This window comes from Anguilla rostrata, chromosome 8 (genome assembly GCF_018555375.3).
Source record: "Anguilla rostrata isolate EN2019 chromosome 8, ASM1855537v3, whole genome shotgun sequence".
Lineage (NCBI taxonomy): Eukaryota > Metazoa > Chordata > Actinopteri > Anguilliformes > Anguillidae > Anguilla > Anguilla rostrata.
This window is the reverse complement of record NC_057940.1, coordinates 35,860,829-35,881,392: the sequence shown is the minus strand read 5'-3', so window position 1 is coordinate 35,881,392 and position 20,564 is coordinate 35,860,829. Positions and strand designations below refer to the sequence as shown.

The 20,564-nt window shown below is 45.0% G+C and overlaps 2 protein-coding genes across 3 annotated transcripts in view; one reads left to right on the top strand and one right to left on the bottom strand.

Annotated features, from left to right (window-relative positions):
* Window positions 1-3,482, top strand: part of LOC135261554 (ETS domain-containing transcription factor ERF-like) — a 44,311-nt gene extending 40,829 nt beyond the window's left edge. Inside the window, exon 6 of the mRNA XM_064348002.1 lies at window positions 298-3,482. Coding sequence (XP_064204072.1) covers window positions 298-387 — 90 coding nt within the window. The 3' untranslated portion in view covers window positions 388-3,482. The remainder of the gene's footprint in view (window positions 1-297) is intronic.
* An 11,636-nt stretch (window positions 3,483-15,118) lies between these two features.
* LOC135261552 (POU domain, class 2, transcription factor 2-like) overlaps window positions 15,119-20,564 on the bottom strand; it is a 54,915-nt gene continuing 49,469 nt past the window's right edge. For both annotated transcript variants that reach the window (XM_064348001.1, XM_064348000.1), the window contains 2 exons: window positions 19,422-19,495; window positions 15,119-18,710 (listed from right to left, as the gene is read on the bottom strand). In XM_064348001.1, coding sequence (XP_064204071.1) covers window positions 18,373-18,710; window positions 19,422-19,495 — 412 coding nt within the window. In that variant the 3' untranslated portion in view covers window positions 15,119-18,372. The remainder of the gene's footprint in view (window positions 18,711-19,421; window positions 19,496-20,564) is intronic.

The window sequence follows — 20,564 nt, the reverse complement described above, 5'->3', positions numbered from 1 at the left end:
ACACACACACGTACACTCGCATGCATGTCCTCTCACACATTCACACTCACTAATGAGCACACAGATGCACTAACACACAGGGCCAGGCTGTGTGCTCACGCTTACACTAATGTGGACGGACACAGGAGGCGGGATGCTCCAATACTGACACCCCCTCCAAGCGTTAAACCTCAGCAAACTCTAATCCCAGCACCCCCCCCAGTCCAGGGCGTGATGACTGCTCTCACAGTGGCCTTTGTGCTTTACCCCTTTCTCTCCCGCCGCCCCTCGCTCTCCCGGACCTCCGCCCCTCTCCAGAGCGAGACCTCCTGCCCCTCCACCGCCGAGCCTGAAGAGGGCGCCGGTCCAAGCGAGGAGAGGAGGAAGCCGAAGCTGTGGCTGAACTAGCGGCTCTCCGGTCCGAGCCCCACCCTGGCCCCGCCTCTGCTCTCCGGAAGGCCCCGACCTCCGTGAAACGGGGGTTTTTATTGTTGTGTTTTTAGACTCTGAAACGCGGGATTTTAAGTGCCTGTCCTCGTACACGTCCACTCACGCACCACACTGAGGAGAGCGAGGCCGTTACAGGGACAGCTCCTGGACTGGTGGGCTTATCGGGACGACAACCTTTTTTTTTTCGCGGCTTGGTTTGCGTCCGCTCAGAGGCGGGTGGCTTTCTGATCAGCTGACTTTGATTCCACGAACGAACCGGAACTGGAGCTGGGGGGTGGGGTAGAGGGGGCGGGGCTGAATCACCTGACTGGAAGGCCCGCCCCTTTCTGCATACATCCAGGCGAGCATTCAGACAGCTGAGAGCAGCGCTGCAGGGCGGAGTCAGGGCCGCTTCACGTTTCGGCTCCTCCCGCCCGTCTCAGCCTCCCACCCCCCACCCAGGGCCCCCCCCCCCCCCCCGCCTGTCCAGGACCTGGGGTTTGGCTCGGGGCTGGGGTCGCGTTGGGCTTAGCGCACAGGCAGCTTCACCCCAGTGTGCAGAAGTGCAGTTGTGTTTACAGTCTTGTGCAGTGCGGCTCCCAGAGGATCCATGTTTCTAACAGTCTCAATCCCACCCACCCCCAGCCCCCACCCCGCACCCCCACTCCCCCTCACGGTGCCTCACACCTTTTCACCCAAACCAAGTCCAGTGCGGGACAGGTGCGTGTGCGGAACCGCCGCTCTGGCACGGCTCACCGTTTTAATGCAGGCTGCTGGTGAATGGCAGAGTCAGTCTCTCGCTCGCTCTGTCAGAAGCGGCACTGAATGACACGTTTTGTGAGCGCTGACCAGGCCTCAGGCCTCGCACCCATAACCCCCCCTTATTGTGAGATTTTTACTGAGTCGTCACGTGGCCGTGGCTTTCTGAGCTGTTCTGTAAACATCCTGTTTTGTAGAAGTACTCGAAGCTTGTTTTTAACCTGGTGTGAGTGACAAACAGGAAGAAGGCTCTTAAGGTGGCAGGTTTTTCAGGTGAATTCACACCCGACGTGGTCTATCATTCCGCCTGAAATCCCTAAGGGGGGGGGGGTGGGGGGCGGAGTGGTTAGAGGCGGAGACGGGCGCTCAGACAGGAAGGCGCACAGGAAGTGAGCGGCAGAGCGGGAGGGAGAGAAGAGAACGGGCGGAGCCTGACCCCAAGCGTCCCGTCTCCCGTACAGTAACGTACGCTTGTGACCCCGCCCCCCTCAGGAGTTCACGCGCAGCCATTGGACAGGGTCACGCACGCACCGCGATGCCCTTAGCTCCGTGTCCCTCTCATTGGCTCTGCAGCACGCGGCCCTGCTCCTTCTCCCCGGGGCCCGGTCGCGCGGGAGAGGGGGCCCCACCGCGCGCTGACGAGAGGGAGGGCACGTCTGGACCTCACACACGTCTGGACCTCACACACTGCCTCTTTGCCTTGTTTTATAGCATGTAAAAAAAAAAACTAAAAGTTTAAATGCCGATCTCGATGTAAACTATAATCCATGTTAAAACATGTAGTATAAGGACGCACACGTGTGTGTGTGTGTGTGTTGACTATGAATATTGTAAATGGTGGTCATTTTTATTATTTTAATTTTCTTCCAGTGGCGTTATGGGAAGAGGGGGCGCATCGGATCCTCTCTGTCTGTCGTTAGGAATTTAGAGGGTCGTTAGTGGGGGAATGTTTTTTTTTTTTTTTTAATAAGAAACTCAGTCAAAAATAAAAAAAAACACTTTGTAAATCATGAAAACCGGGGAAAGGACTCTTCAGACGTTGGCGGTATGGGCGCGGGTGGCCAGGAGCGTCTGGGTCCGGCGCGATTTCCCAGCATGCCCTCTGTCCGGCTGACCGCAGCTGGCTCCCATTTACCAGCAGCACCACCAGCTGGCTGGCCGCCTGGCGGACCTGTGGCATTTCCACATCTGCACGGAGCCACGCAGGGCGGCGGCTAAAATTAGCGGCCTCTGCGCCGCGCGGGAAGGCTCTTTGTGCGACCCAGCTCCGGCCGTCTGGGGTCCTAACGGCTGAGTGCGGAAGCGCTTCTCCCCCCTGGGGTCTCTGACCTCACGGCTGCAGGCCGTGGAGGAACACAAAGAGGGCGCAGACGCATTAGAGGAGAGCAGCACTTCCCAGGCTTTGGGGGGGCTAGTCTGGAAAAGGCCGTCCCCCAGGCGGCACGTCGGCCGGAGCACCGGAGCGTCTGAGCACCGCGCCAGACCGCCCGCCCCGCCCGCGTCTGCTTCTTAACTGACAGCTGCCTTACCCATTTTAACTTTTGTACCTTAAACGGCACTCTCTCTCAGCTGCACTGCCCGTCTCTTTTCCCGGCCCCAGACCCCTCCCCTGTAAGGGTGGGGGGAGGAGATTTTGGTCGCTCCCACCTGTAGTGTGACGGCAGAAGAACGGGACGGGGGCACAGGAAATGTACACGGATCATTTTTCACAATAGGATCCCCCCACCTCATCTGATTTTATCTCTCGATGTCGATATTGCCGTTCGCTGTTCTTATTATTATAATAATTATCATTATTGTTGAATTATTTACCTCTCCCCCGCCCCACCGATATGGTGTAGTTGAGTTCCCTCCCCTTTTGGTGTACAATGATTTTTTTTGCTTTCATTATCCTCTGCTTTCCCCCGCGTCCTCTGTCCTCTTCCAGCCCAGCTTCGCGCTGTACGCTAACGGAAACGTTACTGCGCTCGACATTTACTTCAGCGCAAATAAGAGAGCAGGGGCTGCTGGGAAATGTAGTGGGGGGAGTTGATCTGTGGGGAAGAGAGGTATGCTATCTTGTCACATATTGTCATTTTTTTATTTTTTTCATTTTTGGGGGATGTCATTTAAAGGAAAAAAAAAGAAGTCTTGTATTTTACTATGTAAAGGTGTCTGTCTCTCCCTCTGTAGCTATGTAACACGCAGAAGGGGAGATGAGTTTTAATACCATGATGATATAACATTGAACTTCTCTTCTATGATTCTCTTGTTTTTTTTTTTCCAACTTGTAATTAAACTGTAATCAGGGTTAATTAAAATTGGTTAAAAACCAACTGTGCTGCCAGATATGTTTCTGTTTTTGAACATCTTCCTATTTTTTTTCAGTTGAAATGAGGCTTAATTGTTTCTTAAATACGGAGCTTTTTCTCACCTCATACCTATATTTTCATTATTGCCATTTAGCAGGGACACTTAACCAGCGCGACTTAAACAGATGGCGTTTTTATATAAGGTCCGTTTATACAGCTTGATATTCAGGGTAAACACGCTGCTCGAGGGCATAATGACCATTAAGCTAAACTGTGACCTCCATACTGAAAATGATAATAAAAATAATAGAATTTTAACAAATGAAATCCACCTTTAGCTGAAGGGAGATGTTTTTATCTCCATCTAATGGAAAATGGGCTATCGCACCTTGGAGCTCTTTCTACACTAGCCTGTGTCCAGACTACACCGGGTCTATCCCTTCCTGGGAACGCGCTTTCCTCCGCTCACGTTTACACGGGACCTCCGGTTGTATACATGTAAGTGCCCCCAACGCACCTGCTGCACCGTGCTACCGCACATCCCGTGTGTGGGAGTCTGGGAGAGGATGAACGCCGTCATCTCCGAGATGCGCGCGGATGATCGGACATGCTCACCGAGACGTCCCACTGACCCCTCCGTCAGACGCACTTTCTCAGAACGAACCTCAGTATTTTTGAATGGCGCTGTTTGCAAACAGATTGTCGCAAAGCGCATCACAACACGAAACACTGCTCGAGACCTTTCTGGGAGACGCACTGTCACACCAGAGAGCGCCGTCAGTCACACTGGGAGACATTGCCATTTCGGTGAGGCACTTAAACATGATACATCTGAGGTGCATTGCCAGACAACACATGCTGGTACACACTGACAGAAGCCTCTCTGAGAAGTACTGACAACCTTCGAGAGAACAAAGCTACTGTGGCCCACTCGTACTCACGTATTCTGCGGTGATTTTTTCCCCCCACCAAATGTTTTTAGCTCGAGGTGAAATTATATCCTCTTTTCAAAATAAAGGCTTGAAAAACTACATTGGAAATATGACCTGTCATTCCACCTGTGTAGGAAGAACGCCTGAGGGGGTGGTACTGGTTAGTCATTACTATTCATATTGTAGGTGTTGATGGACGGGTCCGTCAACACCTACATGAAGAGTAATTCTAATAGTCAAAACGTCACATGTATGAGCCAGCCTCGCACCTCTTTAAACGGGCAACGATATTTGTCAGCAGTGCTGACTCGCGTCGAGGAATGGCAGCGCACGGAGGATATTGTGGGTTGAATTACGACGACAGTGACAGGTTTGACGCGGAGGATTTTTCGCCTACACTGGTTTCAAAATGTCACAAAAGGGAATTAAATCTGAGGAACTGGGCCAAAAATTTTACGAAATCTTAAAATCAATTTAGGCTGAATTCATGATCCATTTTGTAACTAAGCGCACCACGGAATAATAAAGAAGTAAAAATATATTTTGCCCGGTTATTAATTTGACTCAAGATGAAGTACGCTATCCATTTGGCAAATGTTATTAGCGCATCTTATCACCACCAGCTGGCACTAGCGATTAATCATCAACGGTCAACAGGTGATTGCGCGTAAAATTTAGACAATTTTGTGTTACTATAACATCAAAAATCAATGAAGCTTAATACACATTTCCATACATACACAGTGGGTGGGGATGAACCACGCCAGGGAAACCTAACTTTTCACTGGGTGGCCTACTTTGGTTTTAATGGGGGTGAGGTTGTCTCGGGTCTACTACATCAAGCCAAACGATGAAAGGGAGGCGAACTGGTCTCGCATGAAGTACATTATAAATTGAATAAATCGACGAAAGGGCTTTGAAACTTGAAATGAAAAGTCGTGTCAATATTGAAAAAGGGCGGCACATTGTTGACAGTGCGGATATAAATGATAGAAACTACGTTTTCAAAGTCGTTCTGCAATTCAATGTGCAGTAGTACTGTGTAGCCTACGTTATGGTTAATACCATAATGTAGGCTACACACGAACGGAAAAATCTGAAGAAGTACACTGGAAAAAGTCAAAACACGAAGACCATTTGAATTTGAAGTATATTTTCAAAGATGTAATGACAAGAAACTAGCCCCATCTAGTGGCGAAAAGAAGTAAAGTAGCCAGGAAAAGACAAGCGCTAAATAAATAAATAAATAAATAAATAACGGCACCAAACAGAGTGAAGGTTCTCCCTAACCCTGGAATTCACGATATTCGTGTTTGTTTGACTTTTCACCTCATTAAAGTATAGACTATAGTTTCCACTTTTCTTTCATAATAACATTTTAATGCCGCAAAACATTTTAATAAAACATTCGAATGTAATTTTTTGTGTTATTAACGAATTATTATTTCACCAATAAATTATTACATAAATTTAGTTTATATTAGTGGGTGGATGATGGACAGCTCCTATAAAGTTTGTACAATGCACTGTGTGGACAGTTGAAGATTAATCACAGTAGCAATGAAAAGCATCTCTCAATGGACTAAACAAATGTATATGACTGCTCTAACTGGTTTCAAACCATTTTTCTGTTAGTGATATTTGCCCCACTTTTATCCACTCTCTTGAATGTGAGCAAGTCTGTCAGTTTACTGTAAAATATTTGAATGTTATATTTTTAAATTAGTTGTATTGCTCAACACCTTGTTTTTCAGCATGTGCCCAAACTTAATCAGGAGTTTCAACAGCATGTTTGGACCCCCTTATGAAATTATTATTGCATCTTTCGATATTAATTATGATTCCAACACCTTCTTTTTCAGTTTGATATTTTACCTTTTAAAATCTTACCTTTCACCAAAGCAAATACATTCATATTTTAAAAATAGATCTATATGGCAAAACTGAAATGATTGAATATGTCAAATATTAAAAATTATTTGGCAAAAGAAGTGATTAGCAGAAGTTCAATTCAGAAACAGAGCTGACACTGGTTCTGACTTTGCCTGATCAATGATATTTCTTCCACCAGCAAATATTTTTATTAGATATGCACATTGCTTATATACTTGTGGGTAATCTAAACGATACCTCCAAGTGATACCTCTAAATGATAAATGATACCATCATTTTTCTTATAGGTATTTTCCATTTCTGAGGTGAACCATAACCATATCTGTGGCCTTGTAAGTCCAAAGTGGCCTTTGGTGGGTTCCGAGCTCCCATCAAAGTTCTGTGCAATAAAGCGTTAATTGTAAGATGGCTGAATGCAGAAGGAATGTCCCACTTTTTAATTAAGCACAGAGACAGTGTGCAACTGCACACTCTATTGGCTTTTCAAACTGGCGTCTGCCTGTAATTGGACGGCCATTCCTACGTCTGGTGGATTACTGCACAAAGAGAGTCTCTATGGCTACACCTGAGGAACAGAGACCTGTGTGGACAGGGTTTCATATTTTCAGGTGTTAATATTGGAATTCCTTTGGGGTTTAAAAGACAACAAGGGGCCTGTTCCTCTTGTAGAGTTTTTCTTTTCTTTTCTTTTTTTTTATTATTTGGATGAATCACTTTGCGTTATGAGAACACTTTATAAATCTAGAATTAACTAGCATTGCCATTTGTGTGTGTGTGTGTGTTTTAAGATAAATTGAATACTATTTTTTAAGTGAAAATTATATTCTGATTACTGAAGGAAGGTTAGAAATGAGGGGATGGAGAGGAAGAGGAGTGGTCACATGTAAAAGACAGGTAGGGAGGGACACTGCAGAATAATCTCAAAAAAAGGAAACTACAGGGAGAATCCAGTCTAAGACACATTCAGACTCATACACAGGCATACACGCAATCAGACACAGCCACCGTCTGGGATTTATTTCAGAACATACAACAAACAAATGTCTGAGCTTGTGTGTGGAGAAAAACAAGTGTATATTTAGACAGGTTTCAAACCGGCGCCTGCATGTTGCAGTGGCATATTTCCACAGTGGCATTTGATATCCAGATGGGATATTCTATTCTCTTCAGTGTGTGTCCTCAGGTAAACTGCCACTGCCTTATTTGGTTGTAATCTGAGAGATGGAAAATTTAAAAAATTGGCCTAATGTTCAGTATGAGGCAGTGACATGCTGTAAGAGTGATGCAGTGAATCTTACTGAAGTTTAGTTGAGTGTGATTCAGTGAATCACGCTGAAGTTTAGTTGAGTGTGATTCAGTGAATCACGCTGAAGTTTAGTTGAGTGTGATTCAGTGAATCACGCTGAAGTTTAGTTGAGTGTGATTCAGTGAGTCACGCTGAAGTTTAGTTGAGTGTGATTCAGTGAATCACGCTGAAGTTTAGTTGAGTGTGATTCAGTGAATCACGCTGAAGTTTAGTTGAGTGTGATTCAGTGAATCACTGACGTTTAGTGAGTGTGTTCAGTGAGTCACGCTGAGTTTAGTTGAGTGTGATTCAGTGAATCACGCTGAAGTTTAGTTGAGTGTGATTCAGTGAATCACGCTGAAGTTTAGTTGAGTGTGATTCAGTGAATCACGCTGAAGTTTAGTTGAGTGTGATGCAGTGAATCTCACTGAAGTTTAGTTGAGTGTGATGCAGTGAATCTCACTGAAGTTTAGTTGAGTGTGATGCAGTGAATCTCACCGAAGTTTAGTTGAGTGTGATGCAGTGAATCTCACTGAAGTTTAGTTGAGTGATGCAGTGAATCTCACCGAAGTTTAGTTGAGTGATTCAGTGAATCACGCTGAAGTTTAGTTGAGTGTGATTCAGTGAATCACGCTGAAGTTTAGTTGAGTGCGTTTCAGTGAATCATGCTGAAGTTTAGTTGAGTGTGATGCAGTGAATCTCACTGAAGTTTAGTTGAGTGTGATGCAGTGAATCTCACTGAAGTTTAGTTGAGTGATGCAGTGAATCTCACTGAAGTTTAGTTGAGTGTGATGCAGTGAATCTCACTGAAGTTTAGTTGAGTGTGATTCAGTGAATCACGCTGAAGTTTAGTTGAGTGATGCAGTGAATCTCACTGAAGTTTAGTTGAGTGATGCAGTGAATCTCACCGAAGTTTAGTTGAGTGATGCAGTGAATCTCACTGAAGTTTAGTTGAGTGTGATGCAGTGAATCTCACTGAAGTTTAGTTGAGTGTGATGCAGTGAATCTCACCGAAGTTTAGTTGAGTGATGCAGTGAATCTCACTGAAGTTTAGTTGAGTGATGCAGTAAATCTCAGTTCAGTGAGATGCAGTGATGCTCATTGAAACTCGGCCTGAAGCAGTGATGATGAGAGGTTTGGAGTGGGGGTGGGGGGGGGGGGGGTACACCACTGTGTCTAATGCTGGTCTTCACTTTCCTTCAGCACCATTGTTCAGTATTTAGACAAGTTCATGCATCTCAGAGCTCACTTAAACAAATCTTTCAGCGGTGGTCCCCCGTCCCATCTGCTTCCCTAGTGAACTGCAGATGGAGCGCTCCAACCCTCCCTCCTGGTCTCACCCACAAAGGAGCTTCTTCCCAAGCTCGGGCTTGGGCCTGGATCAAGGCCGTTTCTCTTTATGAATGGTGAACAGAGTATTAATGTTCTGCAGCTGCACCGCTCCTCTCCCCCCTCCCCTCCCACCTCCTTTCCCATCATAAAATGCCGACTGATCTGATTTATGGCGGGAGACAAAAGAGAAGCCATTTCAAGGGAGCCAGATTTGAGTCTGGGAGAAAGCGTATGCCGGGTATATGAGAAGAAATATTGTTTGGCTTAGGACGGATCGATACGTTTTGGGAAACTCCTCGTCGCAAATCCATCCGTTTGTCCCTGCTCTTGTTTGTCTTTATGTCTGTGTGTCTGTCTGTCTGTCTCTCTGGAGGACAGTGCTGTCTGTCTTTCAGCTGTCTTCCCCTATTCCCAGGAGTGCTGTTGAGCATCAGCTGGTGTTAGAGCAGGAAGTAAAAACTCAGATGAAATTTTCCATGCTCCTTTGCTCCCAGTCTTGTGTTACATGTGGGCTCCACTCTTGCAGGACAGGACAGATTAGAATTCAGACAAGCCTTCAGTCAACATTTGTTTTTTGAAAGGGGAAGGGGGGGGGGGGGATAAAGGCAGCGGCGCCATTTAGGATTGTGCAAAAAGACTTCCTCGTTATTTGTTTTGGAAACAGGCCATTCTCAGTAACTCGGCATTGCACTGCTTAAAGATGCTTAAAGATGCTTTAATATGCTGAAAGATACTTAAAGATGCAATGCAGGATTTGCTCAGTTTTATGTTACATTGGTTGAACTATTTGAAAGGCACCATATTCCAACATTTACATCCATATCTTAACTACTTTGTCAACCTAAATATATAAAACAGGCCACAACTATTTGTGTCCTGCTGTATTTGTTACATGAAAAGTCATATCAATACATCATATGCAGTGCTTTTCATATAGATTTATTTAATTAATTAACTCATTTACTGTCACAACTTTGCATCAGTTCACTTTGTGACATTGTGCAGCCGTTGCTTTTCCCTCTGGGTTTTCGTTTATATCAGTTGACACCTCGCTTCCAAAAGCCTGTTCTCCCTGTCACTAATTAATTCAAGACTTGAGCTGGTCTAGGATCCAGTGACACAGCTGAGTGTGAACCACAGCCTGTAAAGTCACACAGAGTTCATTCTGTGCACCTTTCTGTGCAGAGGTAAGCACCTGAGCTTGCATTCCTCAATACTGCCTCGCTGGGGCCCTCTGCTGGAGACCAGAAGCAGCTCAGTCAGGCTAATCTGCTTTGCTGCACCGTTGTATCGCACTGGAGAACGTGCACCTGCAGCTGGCTCTCCGTCCAGTAAAAAGTAACCGGCTGTAGGTTCAGTGTCCCAGGATGCCGTGTCCCTCACTGAGGTTTTTTTTCAACATGATTCACAGAACCGTTTTATAGAACTCTGCAGGCCCTTTTTTGGTACTCATATGTGCATGCACTAACTTCAAATAAAAACCATTTACATGCATGCTGACTTTTCCAATGCCACAGTGCTATGTAGTGCTGCCATTTGAACAAGGCCTTGAATTTAGGTCCTTAAGGTCCTTAAAGATACATGAAATTAAAGTGTTAGCCTGGTGTGAACTGCTCACATAGCTGGCTCTCTACATCTGGCCACCTAATCATCCCTCTAACATCTAGCCAGCTGCACAATCCTGTGTATTCACCAGACCTGGGTCAAATATGCATTTGTTTTGGAATCATTTTCTGTGCTCTGTTGATCTTGCCTGGAGTAACTGAGCCTGCCAAGATGACCTGAAGGTGGGGTTTGCAATTTTTTTCATTGGTTCCAATACACCAGACAAGATCAGTAAAGCGTAGAAAAGCATTTGAACCCAAAACAAATAGGTATTTGACCCAGGTCTGGGGTTCACTACCCTCTTTGATTTCCAAGGGCATTACTGCTAATGAGAATTCAGCTGAGAAATATTCAGTGGTATATAACTTTTTATAAATCTTCCTGTGATAAATGGATGCTTTCAGTTTCATGAGTGTCGAGCCTGAGCTACCGCTGATTGCACCAGCCTGTGAGAACAGATATGAATGTGGGGTTCTGCTGTGTTTGGATGCTGTAGAGTTATCGCTAACGCTGGTACTGCTGTCGCCTTGATAGGCTACATTCATTATTCACAAAAACATTAGCGCAGTCTACTGAGGTGACAGGAAAGAGTACAGATGACAGGAAAGTTGTCCTAAGTTTGCACTTTATTCCTAACACTTAAGTTGCCCCCCCTCCCACCCCCTTGAACAACAGACACACAGACAGAGATGTGTAAAAAGAACCAACAGAAAGATTCAGGGTTTCAGACTCAGAAATAAGTGAGAGATTTTCAGCGGTACAAATGAAAGAAGAATAAGAACAGGTACAGCGATACAGATATAGTAACATGTCATCACCATCATCATCATCATCATCATCATCATCGTCATCACCATATTTATAACAGGCGTATGCTTTCCCCAGTGACATATAGTTAAAAAATAATAATTTAATCATCATTATCATCATTATTATTATTATTATTAGTATTATTAATTCCCTTTGGATAGCTGAGGTCATTGCTTCAAACACTATATGAACCAGGAATGTAGACAGAAGAATGAAATCGGATATGGACAAAAGGCATGGATGCATCAGAGAAGAGATAATATTGGAGCTCTTTGGTTTCGTTTTTTAAGGTTTTCACCAGTAATCTGTAAAATCCTCATTTGCTTCCTTCTTTCAGTGCCTTTGGATTTAAGCTGCATTGCACAAAGAAGGAAAGCAGGAGTGTAAGGGGGAAGTGAAGGGATAAACTCTTTAAAATCTATCACTCTTTCTCCGCTGAGTTTTACTGACCTATCTACACTACACACACACACACACAGCATACCTGCATGCCCCCAGAATGCAATAGGACGACGGAAACTGATGTGACATTGTTACAGTATATACTGTATATTGGAATTGTATCATGAATGCTTATCCTAAATTTCTACCAGTGCTTGCCACTGTGAGAAAATCTCATAAACTAAAAATTCATAAACTTACAGTTTTAATGTGCTTTTCACTTCTGAGATCCTGGTCTAATCTAGGAAGGGGTAGGGGGCAGAGTCAGGTATGTGTGTGTGTGAGTGTGTGTGTATGTGTATATGTGTGTAATGTATAATAATGTAATGTAATGTAATGTGTGTGCGTGTGTGTGAGGACCCACTGTAGAGGTTTGACTTTGGTATCACTCTGGGTTCTCTACAGAGAGGCCCCACACACCCGCCCCACACCACAGTGAGTTACAGGAACAGCTTTACGAGAGAGAAGAGAGAGAACAGAGGCAGGGAGGTAGGCTTTGCATGCACCTCTCTCGACCTCTCCGTACTGCACAGTCACCCCTCTGCCTCACCCCTTCCCTGCCTGTGAGTTGAGGAGGGGTGGGGTGGGAATGGGAGGGTCATGGAGTGTATGAGTCGGGAGGTTAACGCAGTCTCATCCTATCCTGAGCACGCCCCCTTCCCCTGGTTCCCTGCACACTGCCGAGCTCAAACAAGCACATCAGACAGTGAGTCCTGGTCTCCAGCTGGTGTGCACCTAGTTAGCCCAATATCTCATTAGCCAAATGTCTTGTTAGCTCGATGTCTCGTTAGCCATGTCTTGTTAGCTCAATGACTTGTTAGCCTGCGCTTCCTTAGCAGAGGTGAAAAGTCTAGGGGTCAGAAAGTGAAAGTCCATGTGTTTCTTGTACCCATGAACTCAGCCAGCTGATTTCAGTAATTAGTTCTCCCTCCTGACTGAAGAATCGTGCTAATTACCAAATCCAGGTGATTGGAACAAAATACTGGGGAGGACTTTTACTTTTTGAACCTGGAATTTTCTTTTCTGCTTGTTAGCCCGAAATCTCGTTAGCCCAGTGCCTTACTTTTAGCTCGGTGCCTCGTTAGCCCGATGCTTGTTGTTAGCCCAATGCCTTGTTAGCTCGATGCCTTACTGTTAGCCCGGTGCCTCGTTAGCCTGATGCCTTACTGTTAGGCCGAAGCCTCATTAGCTCGATGCCTTGTTAGCCCGATGCCTGCACTGCACTGCACTGAGCTGAGCTGTGCCTCTTAGGTCAGAACAGAGTCATTCTTTGGAGGCCACTGCACCTCTTGGTGGAGGGGCTTAGTTTGGCCTTCTGTTCTGATCCACTGCTCAGCGGATCTATTCACATCTCTAGCAGGCTACAAGGGGCTGGCAGCTGCAACAGTGATGGTGCCATTCCTCTTTAGTCACAAAAGGAGGCGGTGTTGTCCACTACAGAGGGTCCTGAGCAGGAAGTACGGTTAACGGTGCCCTAGGCCTACCTCGGCTCACATAATTTCAGATCAGAATATGTCAGCCGGAGTGTGCAGATATTGCAGCCAGCGTTTCTGACGCATGCTGTTACATCACAAGCACATGAAGCACAACACAACCACACACAAGTGCATCCCAGGGAACCGTGCTACAATGCAGGGGTGGAGTGGGGGATTTCAGCTGCTCTGTGATTGGCTCTTGTCTATTTGTGTGCTTCTGTATCACATGTCAAAGCATTTGCCAGCCTCAAGCTACATCTGGCCTATAACCTTACTGTCTGTGTTTTTATCCATTCCCTTAAGTCACTTCCCGCTAACACCCCCCTCCCCTAGCCCACCCCCCCCCCCACCCCCCAAAATTAGCATGATCCCCATTTTTAAAAAAATGCATTTGTATATTTGGTTTATCATCGAAGAACATGAGGTATATGATGAATTATCTCTCTTTTACTTCCGACAGTGGATGAGAAAAACACACACGAACAAAGATAAAGGCAAGAAGGGGAGAGAGCTGGTGAGGGAGGGGGTCGACCGAAAAGAGCAGCACTGTGCGCGAGGACGCACCTCCAGAGGAGGGGAGTTCCTGTCTTCGCAGGAACTTTCGCTTGTTACAGGAGTGCCCCTCTCACGCACAAGGGTGCCTTTGATTGGGCCGGCTGCGTGCCGCGGAGACATCGTGGCCAAATCGAGGAAGAGTGTGCATTTAGCATTGGGAGAAGAACGGAACACACGTGCGAGGCACGCTTTCCGTGTGCAGCTTACGGTGCTGTGAGGCTAGCAACCGTACAGTAGCATTTCAGATGGTTGCCTCTGGTCCGTACTTATACAGTCTGTCACATACAGACCACTCGATGGCTGCTCCATATACCGCAGATGGAAATCCCACATTAGCACTGGTGCTGTTCTGTGGAATAGAAGCTATTTTCAATAAGCTTTGGCAAATGGGGTCAGAGTGCACAGTCCTCTGGATCACTGTCTGAAGGGTAAAGTTCAGCTGGTTATGAAACTATATTTAATGTCAAGAAACAGACTCACATGTCATTATATGAGGCCTGAAATAAGGACCATAGGGTAAAATGTTCTGCATGTTACACATACTGTATATCAGTTATTATTATTATTATTATTATTATTGCCACATTCAAATGTCTCATTGTACATATGCAGCACTGGTAAAGTACAAAATTAATAAATGTACAAAATTACACACAGTAAACTGGCTAGATAGATATTTTTTTTAGACATCAATAATAATTGACATCTTGCTTGTTAGGAAACCAGTATCTGACTACCATGACTACCGTTTCTGTTCTTGGTGGTTTTCCTGTTTTCAGCCAAGTTCAGTTCATGTTTAAAATCACAGCTGTAACTTCCGTTCCAGTCCTGTAATCTGTTTGGGCTCTGATGATATGCTGTTTCTGAAACTCCTCTTTCAAGTTTTAACTTTGGACACAGAGGGTTAAGCAAAGAATATGTTCAATGGCCTGTATTCTCCAGAAGAACCTCCTCACTTATTGCCCATACAGATAAAGCCACTTTGGAGTTTAACACAGTTGCACCATGTCCGCAGCACCTCTCAAACCAAAAGTACAGCTAGCATCCTCACAGTGCTACTGTACACAGTGCTGCTCTCAGGCCGCACCCCCAAATAAAGCTATTTGCTGAAGCAGCTCTCCCTCTGAATCTCTGATTGGGTGGCATCAGGATGGTGAGGGTGTTTATATTCCCAACTGGCATAACTAGCCCTCTACCCACGCCCCTCCACCCTTCACACAGGAACAAAGTTTTCATTTTTGGTATCAGTTAAAAATTATTTTTTCTTTTATGGCACAATCTTAATGCTACCCCTCCCAACTTAACTACCAGATTACAAGAAATAAACGTACATACACATCAGTTCTCAGTTTATAAAATGTGAATAAATCAAACCAGCAACACCCAGCCTCCCAGAATAGATAATAAAAATCTTCCAACTAAAACCCCCGAGAGATAGCTGAAGTTTTTGGTCTGGAAATCAAGTCATTATCTTCTTCACAAAGTCTTCTTCATTTTTTATACATTAGCAATAAGTAAACAGTAGAACAAGGAGAAGCAGTAGATCTTTTTTTCTACAAATCTATAGAAGCACAAACAGTTACATTCCATCTAAAAGTTAATGTTGAGAACTTGTTTTTCTTATTATTTTGGACACTTCTTTGTTTTCCCATTTCTATTAAAACACTTCCATATATTTCTGTATGCGCATTTTTACACACACATGCTTTGGCCAAACGTTTCTTGTGTAGAAAGACAGGAAAGATATGTGTCTGAGTACACATGTATAACTGCTTACGCATTTATGTTTATGTGTGTTTGAGCATGTGTGTGTGTGTGCTGACATGTTTATGTGGGTGTTCATGCAGGTACGTGTGTGCATGGATACATGAGTGTGCGTGTCTGAATCTGTGCATGTGGGTTTGTTCATGGTTTGTATGTATGTATATGTGAAAACAGTAAATATTCTTCCTGAAACTTCCCTGTACACTTCCACAAACTGACACTCACACAGTCACTATGACTTATCCAGCCCTTTCCACTTAAGAGGGATGGGGAGGGTAGTTACAGGACAGGTGTAATAAAGCTTTGTTCTTAGTTTTGTGTCTTTACTTTTTGGTTTGTCCCAAAAGTTTTGCTTTTGGTTTTAAGTTTTGGCTTATTTTACGACAGATTTTTTTCTTTTGGTTGTTTTTTCCAGTCTAATAAAAAAAATTTGGAAGCTACGTTTTCACAGTATTTTTTGCAACCACCTTATGAAAATTTCTAGCACAACAAAAATGAGAGAAATGTGAAAGTAAGCGACGGTATCCCAAAGAGGAGAAACTAGACGACAAAAATCAAACAGCTTCAATGGATAGACCATAAAGGCGAAAAAACGAAAAAGTATTTATAAGTTCAGTGAGGTCATTCGATATTTCTCCGTCCAGGACCAGAATAAATGAACTTCAGAGAGACAGAGAGAGCGAGAGATTGAGGGGGAGGGCATGAGTCCAGGCCTCCATGTGCGCCTGTCTATTTTCGCCAGGCAGACAGACAGACAGACAGACAGACGTGACTGCTCCACCCTCTACGAGGCCTCCATCCTCCACCCATATTTGGCTTGATTTGGTTTTGGTTTGGCTGTCATTCATTTTCTTCACTTTGGGTCATTTTTTGGTTTTTGGTTTTAACCATTGCTCATGAGGCAATGTCTCTCTCAGTTTCACGCCATGCGGTCCACCAGTACCCCCCCTACCTGTGCTCCCCGCTGGCTGCAGTCGAAAAGGTCAGAGGGACAGGGGTGGGGGGGAAGGTGTTGCTTTTTGGTCCTTCTCTTTTAAGTGTGCATTTTTTTTTTATTTATTTATTTTTGGTCATGGCTGACATCTTCTCTGAATTCTTTGTAGGAACAGCTACCCTACGGTTCTTCAGAAACAGCCGTAGGATAAACGCTTTGGCATTCTGGAGTTAATGTTTAAAAACAAGAACACTTTCTGGAATGAAGAGAAGAATGAAGAAAGGAAAGTGAAGGATGACTAAAAGCCCACGTGTGCCCATCCACCCACGCCGACGGTACGATATTAAGGCTGTCTAACAAGGATGACAAAAGGGCAACGGAACAATGTTCCCGCACTGACGCACGTTCGCTGCTTCACAGATGCTCTCTTCACACACAAAGCTAGAACTTCAGAGCCGCACACGAACAGATGACAGCATGAGTCTACGCTGCTGTGAATGACCCAAACGGGCCTACGGATGTGTGTGTAGACGTGTGTGCCTGCTAGAGAAGAAATGTGTGCACAGCAGTTAGTTAGGACAGTTAGGTATCCATTCGTTCAGTGTGCGTTATTGTCTGAGAGGATGTGCGGCACTGGATTATGGGAAGTGGAGTCCAATGAGCGTGGCCATGGTTTATATTTCATGCATGTGTCAGTGTGTGTGTTTGTGTGTGTGCGCGTGCGTGTGTATGAATACCTCTGCTGCATACTACTGTAATGACAGGCACTATATCTAAATCGCAGATTCGGAAGTTGAACTTGCCTTTTTCTTGGAAACTGAGAAAGTATATTATAAAAATGGTAATGACGATGATAACAATAACAAGAACGGACCACTGACCACATAAACAGCGAACATATAGAATGAATAAATAAATAAAGAAGAATTATTCTTTGTAAATCTTCTAAAATTAAATCTTTTGAAAGGAACAGGCACCCACTCTTCCGCATGTGAAATCGCAAAGAGAATCTACCAGATGTTCACAGAGCTAAAGGTAAGAGGTAGGTACAGAGACACTGACATAACTACGCAATATACATATCTGAGCTCAGCTCATTCAAACATAAAATATTTATAAAAACACAAACGATTTGTATTAATAATAGATGTCAATGTAAAATAAGTGCAATACAAAAATGAATAAAAAAAGAACAATGGATGGTTTGGTGTTGTTTGTGTTTGTTGTCTGGTCCTGGACGGTCAGTATTTTACAGGTCTTTTAGTTAAAGCTTTTCCATCCGTTTTTTTGGTTTCGGTTTTTGGTATTTTGGTTTAGGGGATTTTGGCATGGTTGTCATTTTTTTGTCATTCTCTCCTTTTCCTTCCGTTTCTTTTCTTTTGGCTTTAAAATCCTTTATTTTCTTTTCCCTTTACTGACCTTCCCAAAGTCCTTCTGTTTTTTCCCTTGTCGTCCTTTCACACACAGGAACAGTTTTTGATTCTCAGGAATCAACACGCGTCCCTGACCTTTCTGTTAATCCTTTCACTAAAGAAAACAGACAAGGTGCAGTCTTCACTCTTAAGTGACAAAAAAACTCCCACAATGCCTCCTCTCCATCTGTATAGGTAATGTTAGATCATTTTTGGTTTAAATCTCTCCCGTTCTCCTTTTCCCTCCTACACTCCATTCCTTCTCCCCTCTCCTCTCTTCCATTCTGTGTATTTTTGGCTTTGAAAGACTCGGAGAGAGAGAGAAAGAAAGGAAGTGAGAGACGGCAGGAGGGAGGCAGGGAGAGAGAGAGAGACGGCTTTGGTTGAAAGGTGAGGTTTTCCGTTTCCTCTGTTCGCTCCTCCTCCTCCGGCTCCGGCTCCTCCTCCTCCTCCTGTGATTGGCCTTTCTGGGTGCGTCACTCGGCCTGGGGCCCTCCCAGATCCAGCGGGCTGTGCCCCGCTTCGCTGAAGGAGCAGGAAGAGGCGGGGCTCAGGCAGGAAGCGGGGGAGCAGGAGCCGGGGCTCACGCTCACGCTGCCGATGGGGGGAAGCGAGGGCGCCGGGGCGGCCTTGGCCATGGAGGCGCCGACCAATCCCATGCCGGATCCGGGCGTCAGGGGCAGTATGGAGGAGTGGTTGAGGAAAAGGGAGGAAGGCAGACCCCCTCCTGCCGAGCCCCCCGTGCCACCCAGCATCACAGCGCCGCCCCCTTCAAGGCTGGAAATGGGCAGCTGACCACCACTGGCTGCCAGAGCTGAGACAGGGGGCGGGAGAGAGAGAAAGCGTGAGGGAGGGGGGAGGGGCCATGTACAACAGCTCAAACTCAAAAACAAAACTTCAGCATTGTAACATGGCGGATGGAAAGCAATGCGGAAACGAGTGTGAGAGCGCAAGTAACGAAGGAAGAAATGATGATAACAGAAGAAGAGAAAAGGAAAACGACTGAGCTGGCGGGCAGTAGAGGAAGGCTGTTAAAGAGATAGCTGATTGACAGGACCAATGGATGTGCAAGGCTTAAATGGGGATGGCGTGAAAAAAAAACATTTTCATCTCTGTTCGCTCAGACAACTTCTATCCTTTCTTCTTCCTCTGCCTCACCCTCCTTTCCCTAACCTGGTTACTCTCTCTATGTCTCCATCTTCCCCTCCTTTTTCCAGGTAACCCTCCATTCTCACCCATTCCAAAACCAGACCCTCTTTAGTGATGATAGGCCCTCAGCAGGGTTGCCAACTTTGGTAACCTACCTGGAGTGAGCTTTTCCATTTAAGACCATCACGTGTGCTCACGCACTTGCACATACATATCGTCAACATCTTTCGCTAGTTTAGGTTTAAGTAAATAAGGCAACCTTTTTTCTCATTTTCAATAAATGTATTAATGGGCAGATGTTACACTATATTCCTGCCTAACTCTCTCAGCGTAATAGTCCGTGCAGGCTGCTGCTCTCTGCTCTGACTCCACACACCTTGCAGGGTAGCCAGGGGGTTGCTGCTGATGAGAGCTTGGCTCCTCCCCGCGTTTACCCCCATCGCTGTGTTCCTGGAAATGCGCGGGCGAGCAGACAGACACGCAGAGCGAGCGCGCCGCAGGAGACGGACAGACAGGACAGACAGACAGAGGCGGAGAGACAGACACACACGTGCAAGCAAGTTTAGGAGCGCTGTAATTCACTGCAATGCGCACAACCCAATAAGAGCCCTGTCGTAAGCCCACATGATGAAGCTCATACATAATATCAAAAACCTCCAGCCACTCTCCAGCTGTGGAGAGAAGTGCTCTTGAGAGTAATACCTCTACAAAATGTTATTTAAGATATTATAAGGAGCCTAGATGAAGGGTTTTATTTATTGACAGAGGAAACATCAGCAGGAGTGCAAAGTTCAAAGAGTGCGATCTTGCTCAGAGGAGCACATTTTCCAGATATGTGACTAATTCAGCGTCCACCATTGTGCACCAGTACAGAAACAGTGAGCAAGAGATGTTCTGATATTATTGCATTTACAAACATTCTGAACACCAAATTTCCCTTTGTATTTATTGTTATTTACTCAAGCAACACATTTGTAAGAAATGGTAAAACAGTTGTTCTGAAGATTTTTTGACTTTTGTTTCTCTTTATATTTAGGATTTGAATAATTTGTGTTCACTGTACACATACATACAGTGGCATGCATAGGGCACAAATTAAATGTTGTTTTTTAAAAATGAAGTCAAGACAACCGCTGCAGAGAACTAAAACATGACATATTTCTGATTCTTTGAGCGCACAATTACATTTTATTTGTGGAATATAACAGACTGAAAAAATAAAAACAGTAAATGTGGCATGTGATAAAGTCTGAGCACCCTGTCAGGCACCAGTCAGCAACACCTCCTCGAGCATATTTCACAGCTTACAAACACTTCTTGTAGCCAGCTTATAATTCTCTGTTCTTGCTTTAGGAATGATTTCTCCATCCTTCCTTGCAGATCCCTTCTAGTTCATAAATATTCTTCTTCTTGCATGCGCTACATGTTTGAGACCTTCCCCCAGATCTTCAATAATATTCAAGTCTGGGAACTATGACAGCATTTCTAATACCTTAATCATTTGTCCCTTTAAGTAGCG